Source organism: Eurytemora carolleeae, unplaced genomic scaffold (assembly GCF_000591075.1).
Source record: "Eurytemora carolleeae unplaced genomic scaffold, Eaff_2.0 scaffold607, whole genome shotgun sequence".
Lineage (NCBI taxonomy): Eukaryota > Metazoa > Arthropoda > Copepoda > Calanoida > Temoridae > Eurytemora > Eurytemora carolleeae.
Genome location: NW_019396492.1, coordinates 76,744 through 87,388, shown reverse-complemented (window position 1 = coordinate 87,388; position 10,645 = coordinate 76,744). Strand labels below are relative to the sequence as shown.

Below are 10,645 nucleotides of genomic sequence, written 5' to 3'. Positions count from 1 at the left end.
AATTCTTTCGATGTATTCGTTATTAAGGGTTTCACTGTATAATATGACTCCCATAAAATATTCTTTGGTATCAATCAACTTAACAAATTATGGAAGAAGACATTCTAAACTATTCACCAACTGTCATGTTTCGTGCGAACATTGGAACGACAATAAGCATAAATTTATAAGAAAATTCGAAAATTTGTTGCGCATGAATTTGAGTTTTTTTAAGTGTAAGTTCAGATTTTCCGAAAAAAAAGAAGACGACATTCAGCTCTTCTCAAATTTACGGGCTTATACACAAGCGAAACAGTTAATGATATTAAAGCTTAAGCTTTCGGTATAATGTGGAGCCAATTTAGATTTAACTTTTTTCATAGAAAACGCCAACCAGTTATATAACATGTTATACAGTACTAGGACGACATTTAAAGTTTTCGTTAGGGGAGACGAGAGGTAAGGAGTATATATTTAAACTCACCATTCCTACCATTATTGTTTTTTATATCAAACAAAATAAATGCTTCACTGTTTTTGAATTTGAAAACTTTAATGGTTTAAAAATTTTGAAGGTTTGTATGTTTAGAAAGATTTTCAAGATTTAATTGTTTAGAAGGTTCGGAAGGTTTAGAAAAGAGGGAATGTTTTGATGGTCTTGATTATTTTCATGTTTAGACAGGATTGAATGTTTTAAAGATTTTGTTAATGTATTTTAAGGTTGTAATGGTTTTCAAGGTTTTTAAGGTTTTCAAGTTTATCCAGGTTTAAATGTTTTGAAGGATGAAGGCTTTGAAGGGTTTAAAGGTTGTGAAGGTTTCGAAGGGTTTGCAGGGTTTGAAGGTTTTGAAGTTTTTTAAGGTTGGTAAGGTTTTATAGGTGTTAAAGGTTGTGCAGGCTTTGAAGGTTGTGAAGGTTTGAAAGTTTTGAAGGTTTTGAAGTTTTCGAAGGTTGTGAATATTTTAAAGGTTTTTCAGATTTTCAGGTTTCGGTTTTCAATTCTTTTAAAGCTTTTATATTAAGTGTTTTGAAACTTGTGAATGTTTGGAAGGGTTTAGAAAAAGTTTTTTGAAACTTGTAAAGGTTTTGAAAGGTTTAGAATTAGTGCTTTGATACTTGTAAAGGTTTTAAAGGGTTTTAGAATAAGTGTTTTGATACTTGTTAAGGTTTTGATGGTTTTATCATTAGTGTTTTGGAACAATTGTGAATGTTTTGAAGGGTTTAGAATAAGTCCATAAACTGCCTAACAAGGGTCAAATTTAAGAAAGAATAAGTTTAAACGTAATTTGAGTGTAAATGTTTAGCTTTGACCATGTAACAACTAACTATATATTGGAAACTCAACCTAGCTATGTTGCCAGTTTTTTCAAGAACATTTTCTCAAATTCCGTTAAAAATGAAAAAGCCAATTGTGTCAAAATTAATTGTAAATTCTTTTTTTGAGCATTGTTTAATGATGGTAATAATAATAACTGCAATAATATAAAAATTATGCAAATAAAACTCTCATGAATTGACTCTTTTTTACAAACTCAAGTTTTCTGATCCATATATCTTTGCAATTTGATGGTGTAAACCTTTGGCATTTAAATTTTAGATTATTTGATCGAACAGAATTCATAGTTTGAAATATCTAAGGTCTACGACAAAGAGATAGAGATTAAAAAATCTGAGTTTTTGACTAAGACTACTCTAAGAAATTTAAAATTTTCATCTAATAAAATTTGATGTCAGTGCTCCAACCAATTTTGTTAGATGAAAATTTGAAACTTCATAGAGTGAGATCAATTCCTTTCAAATCTATTTTTACTCGATCTTTTTTGTTCATCTTTAAACTTAATTAAAAACTAACTCTGAGAAATGCAAAGATTCAAATCAATGTTAAAATTTATATTTTAAGTTTAAAAAAAATCAAAATGGCGGAACAGCAAAATTTGATAAATCTGCGAAATAATTTAATAGAATCCTTATTTTTATTCTTTACTTTCACCTTCACGACCCCTTTCAGTCGGTAACTCCCTTAAACGTTCTTAATATATGAGAAAACATCAAAAAATGATTGTTGGTAAACTTTTTTAGAACAGGATTCATTATGCAATATAAAAAACCGGGCTTTACAACTGAAAATAATTTGAGAGAATCAAATTAACTACAGGGTGTCCCACGAAACATGACAGTTGGTGAATAGTCTTGAATGTCTTCTTTCATCCATATACTGTATTATATTAGAGACTTTTTGCAGTTTATTTAGTTTAAAAAACTTACTCAAATATATTTTAGTTAGAAATCAATTTTACAATAATATGGATGTCATAAAATATTTACTATTATTCTCTTTGGTAACAAACAGCTTGATATATTATGGAAGAAGACAATTTTAAACTATTCACCAACTGTCATGTTTCGTGGTTCACACTGTGTATAATAAATTATGAGCTAGAAAAAAGCTTCTCTTTTTACGTTTGTGCAAATGAGAACTTTAGATTTTTATTAAACAAAATGTTTTCTTCTATTTGCAAATCATCTTATCATTATGTAATACTGAAATGCAATTAATATTAAAATGTTTTTGTAAATTCAAAATGAAACAAACGGTGTTTAAAGTTTTGTAAGCAAAAGTTTAAAAACAAAAGCTAAACGATGAGAACCACATTTAAAACTTAGTTCGCGCTGAAAAATGTTTAAAACTTTTGAATGTAGTTTTTACAAATACTGACTATTATGACATTAAAACACTATTCAGTTTATCTCTTTTAAAAATATATTTTCTCACATATTCTGTTGAAAACCAGACTTAATATTTCTAGTTTAAAATATTATAAAATATCTGTAGAAAACCGTCTGTTGTTAGTTCAACTGTTTGTCCTAATCCCTGCAGGGAGTTAGATTTACAACGTTGTTATTTTATTGCAGGGATTGATTACTCTGTTTGTCCGTCTATCCAGGTCTTGGAAACCTGCTCTGCATCCGTACTAAACCACCCAGCCAAACCTCCAGATAGTATTCAAGTAAACCCAGCCAACCCCCCAGATAGTATTCCACTAAACCCATCCCAACCTCCCAGATAGTATTCCACTAAACCCAGCCAAACCTCCAGATAGTATTTAACTAAACCCAGCCAACCTCCCAGATAGTATTCAACTAAACCCAGCCATCCTCCAGATAGTATTCAACTAAACCCAGCCAACCCTCCAGATGTATTCAACTAAACCCAGCCAACCCTCCAGATAGTATTCAACTAAACCCAGCCAACCCTCCAGATGTATTCAACTAAACCCAGCCAACCCTACAGATAGTATTCAACTAAACCCAGCCAACCCTCCAGATAGTATTCAACTAAACCTAGCCAATCCCGTCAGATGACAACTGATTCCAGCCAAAAGTCAATATAAGTGTGTCTTTAATAAACTATCTGATGAGATGGCAACACTTAATTTCCATGTTTATTGGAACACCCTGTTTTCTGGTATAGCGTGCCTAATAGTTTTTAAACCATTATCCTATCTCTTCCTAGACTAAATTTTCTTCATGATCAGTCTGGTAAAAACTCTGCAAATTGCACTGTATCCAAAACAAGTGCAACATATTTGCCGGGGCCTGCACGGAAAAGGCGGTATTAAACAGTTTATAATCAACCAAGTTTTGGCAGTTTATAAAACGTCAATCAAAGTCAACTAAAACGTTTTAAACGTCTCAAGATCTTATATTTAGAGGCGGAACCTAAAATATCCCGGGTATACATCGTAACTAGATTTATTTTAACAATATTTACAGCAGATTTTTTACAGAATGTATGTAAACCGTTTACACATATTAATGAAGTTTTCGTGTATTCACTTTTCAGTCTTAAGCTCAAGTTTAAAGGTTTCTGTCTGAATGAATTCTCCGTATTCTCCTTCTCTCTCCCGATTAAGTTTATCGGCTCATTCTTCGATTCCTCCACAGTTTCTGCAGATCCTCACTGATCTCATCAACATCATTGGTTTCACTGGAATCACTAAAAGAATTTACTGGGACGGAGTCTACCAGATTTGTCTGCTCCAGGTTCTCTATAGAGCTTCTGCTTTGCTCCAGGCTCTCTAAAGAGCTGCTACTTTGCTCTAGGTTTTTGAAAGAACTCCTGCTCTGCTCTAGAATATCAACATCAGCAGTCTCATCTGAAAAAAATGATAATCAGGCGGTTGACAAAAATTATTATTAAGGGCTTTATTTACCCTATTTCAACAAATTCTCTAAGGAGGTTTATTCATTTGGAAGGCCTTCTCAGAAGAGATCTGGGAAATTTCGTTTTTGCATGCTTTTGTTCTTCCCTTTTCTAGGACGTACAAGAAAAAGAAAAAGGTCGGATTTAGAAGAGGCTAGTTTATATGAATAGATTATACCTTGTCCAAACTGTAGAACAATCCTTCCCGGCTCATCTACTAACTTGAGATTAAACAGTAGGCTGGATTCAGACTGCTGACCCAGTTGTTGTCGTTGCTGCTGTTGCAACTGCTCCTCTATCTGTTGTCCAAACTGTGTTAGCTGTTGTTGATCCAGTTCCAGCTGTAATAGGGTCGGAGCATCTGTATTGAGCTGTTGAAGATGTCGAACTACGAGCTCTACGGAGATACAGAGGATAGAGATGAGGGAGAAGGATGCAATCACGAGGAGCAAGGAGAGTCTCAATCTGAGAGAAGGATCACGGAGAGGATAAGGAAGAATGTTTATAGGACGGATAGTCCAGGTTCCAACAGGAGGAGAAGAAGGTGTGTCTTCCAAACGATCCTCCGGAATTGAGAGAAGGGTGGCAGTGTCCTTACAAGGAGACATTTTCAGAAACTAGCAAAAACCCGCGAGCTTGCAGAAGAGGAGATGTGAAACGGTCGATGTCCAGAAGAGAACTAAAGTCTGAATGAGTTTCTGGGACCGCTGGCTCTGCTCCAGGTTTGGGGGGTACCAGGGAGGGGAGGGGGAAGGATGGACACTACTTGTATAGTGATTGGGGAGAGGGGGAGGGGAATAGGGTGCGAGAAAGGGGTGCTTTCAAATCCTAGAATCCGGGGTAAACATTGTTTTAAAAGGGTAAAAAATTAGTTTCCGGATTTTTTCTTCCTTTCTCTTTTTGTTTGTAGTTGTTGTAATTTTCACTTTAAATCAAACTACCCTCCCCCCCCGCACCTCACTGCTACAATCGCCCCCCCTCCCCTTTTTGTGTCCATAGAAATAGGATTAAGTCCCGGGTACAGAGAGAAGAACCAAGACCCATAATTCAATCCCGGTGTGAACCCCTAATTAAACTCAAGTACACAGTACAACATGTATTTATACAAGGGGAGTAAATAGTACACCATGTATTTTGTTCAAGGGGAGTACACGGTACAACATGCATTTTATTCAAGGGGAGTCAACAGTACAGCATGTATTTATACAAAGGGAGTAAATAGTACACCATGTATTTTATTCAAGGGGAGTACACAGTACAACATATGTATTTATGCAAGGGGAGTACACAGTACAACATGTATTTATACAAGGGGAGTACACAGTACAACATGTATTTATACAAGGGGAGTACACAGTACAACATATATTTATACAATGGGAGTCCACAGTACAACATGCATTTATACAAGGGGATTAAATAGCACACCATGTATCTATACAATAGGAGTATACAGTACACCATTTTATCTAAACTAGAGGAGTACACAGTACACCATGTATCTATACAAGGGGAGTACAAAGTACAACATATATTTATACAAGGGGAGTGCGCAGTACACCATGTATTTATACAAGGGGATTACATAGTACACCATGTATTTATACAAGGGGATTACATAGTACACCATGTATTTAAACAAGAAGAGTAAACAGTACATTATTGTATCTAAACTAGAGTGGTACACAGTACACCAAGGATAATAAGTACCAGAGTACTTACACCTCGCATTTTTAAGGATCGTAAACTCAGTAAACACATATAAATAAAGTACAGTACTATATTTATAATTAGTACACATAAAATATGGGTTATAACTTATAAGGCTTCCGCTTATCAAGCAAATTCGGCATATATATATTGGCGATCAATATGCGTTCAAATTGCAATATGCTATACTTCACATAATAGCTTGGGTACCCAGATTTGTCTGGAAATCTCTTTACTCCTCTTACCTATACATACAGGCATTACAATCAAAATCCAGAATATTTTGCTTTATCAGCACTATCCTTGTATCTCAAGGTAGGGTTCTGGATAGGGATCCAGGTTGGGGTATCTTATCTTGTATACAAGAATAGTACTATCCTTGTATCTCTAGGTAAGGTTCTGGATAGGGATACAGGTTGGGGTATCTTATTTTGTATACAAGGATAGTACTATCCTTATATCTCTAGGTAGGGTTCTGGATAGGGATCCAGGTTGGGGTATCTTATCTTGTATACAAGGATAGTACTATCCTTATATCTCTAGGTAGGGTTCTGGATAGGGATCCAGGTTGGGGTATCTTATTTTGTATACAACGATATTACTATCCTTATATCTCTAGGTAGGGTTCTGGATAGGGATTCAGGTTGGGGTATCTTATCTTGTATACAAGGATAGTACTATTCTTATATCTCTAGGTAGGGTTCTGGATAGGGATCCAGGTTGGGGTTTCTTATCTTGTATACAAGGATAGTACTATCCTTGTATCTCTAGGTAGGGTTCTGGATAGGGTTCCAGGTTGGGGTATCTTATCTTGTATACAAGGATAGTACTATCCTTATATCTCTATGTAGGGTTCTGGATAGGGATTCAGGTTGGGGTATCTTATCTTGTATACAAGGAAAGAACTATCCTTGTATCTCTAAGTTGGGGTTCTGGATAGGGATCCAGGTTGGGTATCTTATCTTGTATACAAGGTTGAGGAATGTCGGAGCGAGGTGCTACAAATTAAAAATGCTCCAGGCGTCATTGACCAACTCAATCCCCCCCCCCTCATTCTTTAACCTTCCCCTACCCCCGGTACCGATTCTTTAACGGCCCCCTCCCCCAGGTTAACACCAGCTAGGGGGGAGAGATTTGTAGGAGGGGCGGGCAAAGTCGTAAATTTTTCCCGAAGCGGACAGTTTTATTTCCCACCTTAGCCGTAGAAACTTAAGCATTCACTTTTAGTCAAGCATGTGGGGCTTACCGGACCAAAATAATGGTGTTGGACGGAGGGGGGGGGGGGCAGTTTACACCCCTGAATATTAGATGAATTCATGCAACCTAAATTCCATCTTGATTGTAGAATTGTTTAATGTTCACCAGCTCCTCAAGTCAGGAGTGTTCAAAAATAATTTATTGAAAAGAAAAATTAAACCTGATTAAACATGATTAAAACAGTTTTAATTGCACGCAGGATTTAAATCTTTTATATTTTCAATAATAACTCCTATTTTTAACGAGCTATGAGAAGAATAAAAATGTTTTGAATTTCTAATACAGGGTGTTCCAGGAAACATGACAGTTGTAAATAGTTTTGAATGTTGTTTTCCATACACTGTCTTAGATATTAAAGGCTGTTTGCAGTTTATTTCGTTTAAAAAATCTTTTGCTCAAGTTTATTTTCCTTTGAAATGAATTTTACTATAATATGACTTCTATATAATATTTTTATTACTGTCTTTGGTATTAAACAACTTAACAAATTATGGAAGAAGATACTCTAAACTCTTCACCAACTGTCATGTCATGCATCTTTTGAAAACATTTTTTAAAAACTTGAAACTTTGAAAGATCTCTTAACTATCAACTTGGCATTCTCAAAATGTGCTCATTTCAGTATTTACCATCAAGCTCTCTTCTTAAGATGTGGAATAACCTGCCTCTTGACTCAAAAAGAAGCAACTCTCTAAGTATATTTAGAAATAGACTACTAAATTCTCTTTTTGAAAATTACATTACAATGTGTTATGAACAGAATTGCTATTCATGAAAACTAATTAGATATGTTTTAATATGCTTTCATATTCGTTGTGTACATGTCAGAAAATTACTTTAAACTAGTTATTCTAATTAATGTATAACCTATTTTGCATAAGATAAAATCGCACCCTGATCTCTAATAGTTCTCCTTAAATCTATTTAATTTAAATGTTTTGTTTTCATTATTGAAATTAGGTGGAAAAAATAATCAAAACAGCCAAGAACTATTTTCCACCTAATTGCTTTATACTTGTACTGTTAATATAATCATCAATTTGTAATTGTAAACTCGTTCTGTACACAGATACATGTATTTTAGCAATAAACGTTATCTGTCTATCTATCTATCTATGTTTGGTGGGACACCCTGTATATAATCGGATAAATGTGTGTAAAATCAAAACTAGAGAAGCAAGAAGGTTACAAAATCCTACCAGTAATGTAGCATTTATTTTACCTTCTCCTTAGAGTACTTTCTTAAACATTCTACCATAGGTAGAACCATAGTCACACTATGGTCTTTCAATTTCAACACTTTTGATGCTTTGACCGTGTAGTAAAGCATCCAAAGTGTAATTTGAAAGCATCATAATCAACATTTGAAAGCATCATAAGCAAGGAGCAATCAAATTTGATGCCTTAATCACTTTTTTTAAAGAAAATATTAACTTCCCAGTCAAATTATGACTTCATAAGCTAAGAATTAGGAAGCATTGTTTTTCCCTGTGTCCTGCTCTGCATCCGTACTAAACCACCCAGCCAAACCTCCAGATAGTATTCAAGTAAACCCAGCCAACCCCCCAGATAGTATTCCACTAAACCCAGCCAAACCTCCAGATAGTATTTAACTAAACCCAGCCAACCTCCCAGATAGTATTCAACTAAACCCAGCCAACCCCCCAGATAGTATTCAACTAAACCCAGCCACTTTGACCCCTAGAAGTATGAGTTCGCAGACTGTACAATTCTTGGTGATTTTGCGTACATAAGCTATCTATGTTTATTTATTTATCTATGGTTAAAATGTTCTTAAACTTATGAAGGTTGGTTTTGAAGGGTTTAAATGTGGGGAATTGTAATTTTAGTAAAAATGTATCTACCATACCAATCTTCTCCCCTGCAGCCAACCAATCTGTATTGAATGAATAGGTGGCTGGCAGGGGGCTCAGACTATTCAGGGTCTCCGAGACGGGAGGAAGGGAGGGATGGGGGGCATTGATTTTTTATAGCATGTATATCCAGAATGGGGTTTAAATATGAAATACATTGCGTAGTGCGTATCATTTTCGTGTTTCTATTCTGGACAAATGCAGTAACATTTACTTCAAAGCTATGAGTGTTTTTAGATATCACTTATCTATAGTCGCTTAAAATATTTTATTTCCGTTTAGAAATCTTTGCTCAAATTTTTTTCTTTAAAAACTCCTTACATATACTTCATTAGATATTAAAGGCTTTTTGAGATTTCCGCAGCTTGGGTTATGTTAGGTTACACAAAGCATCACAAATTACATGTGAAAGCATCATAATTGTCCTAATTGATAAAAAATAGTTACGCTTCACCAGAGCAGTGTAGATAGATAGATACGACATATAGTTGTACCTTTGGTAACATGAATAAGAAATTGGCCACTTATGTCTATAGTTATATATACTGTACTTGAAAAGTTAACAACATATACAAATATATCTGATAAGCAAAACACAGATAATTTCCCATTTTATTGCTGTACAAATTGTTTCGTGTTTCAAACATCTCCTCGGCAGTTGGATTAAAACATTTTAATATTTATATATAATAACTACAATATCAATTAGATTTCAATAATGGAGTGTATAGATAATGGTTTAATATTTATATATAATAACTACAATATCAATTAGATTTCAATAATGGAGTGTATAGATAATGGTTTAATGTTTGATACATATTTTCTCTGAGGTTGCAAAGTGCATACCAGCGTTGCGGGAGATAATTTAACAATTTGTTGAAAACAATAATATTTTCACACAAATCAAACATACTCATGCACTTCAAGATACAGGGTGTCCCATTAGACAGGGCAATACAACTCTACAACTTAATGATAACTATCCAAAAAGTGTGTCTAAACATCTTTTTAATGAGTTCTTTTTTAGTCACATTTCTGTTGATTGTTTTAATTAGTTTTCTAGGTTGGTTATTTTACAATTTTGAGCAAAGCTTTTTATGCATGTGTTTATGAATACTGCGTCTGATTACAATATTGTACAATATACAATTCATGTAACAAAAATTTAGAATTTTATCTGATTGAGTTACGATTTTGATTAATATTTGTTAGTGATGCATGTGATAATGATACTCTATCTACTGTACAATTCACATTTTTGAGTATTGTATCTGATTGAATTCATGTTCGTGTACAATTGTACAGTAAATGTATGGAATACTAAAATGTGTACATGCATGCATCTCCATACATTTACTGTACAATTGTACACGAACATGAATTCAATCAGATACAATACTCAACCATGTGAATTATACAGTATTATTATCAGATAGATCACTAACAATATCGTGCTATTATTCAGATTTATTGTAAGAATTCCACCTGATTGTGCATAAACTTGAACAATGTTCATGTTCAGGTATATAATGTACATGTATACGTGGACAGTGTAAATCTAGGTGAACAATGTACACATTTGTAAAGTTTAGTAGTACTCTATCTCATGGTACTGATA

General features: G+C 34.2%; 1 protein-coding gene across 1 annotated transcript; it reads right to left on the bottom strand.

Moving 5' to 3' along the window:
* Positions 1-3,714: 3,714 nt before the first annotated feature.
* On the bottom strand, positions 3,715-4,965 carry LOC111704291 (uncharacterized). Its single transcript, XM_023476500.1, has 2 exons — positions 4,362-4,965; positions 3,715-4,136 (listed from the first exon to the last, which is right to left on the bottom strand). The coding sequence occupies exons 1-2, from the start codon at positions 4,789-4,791 to the stop codon at positions 3,895-3,897; spliced, it is 672 nt and encodes a 223-aa protein (XP_023332268.1). The 5' UTR covers positions 4,792-4,965; the 3' UTR covers positions 3,715-3,894.
* Positions 4,966-10,645: the final 5,680 nt, after the last annotated feature.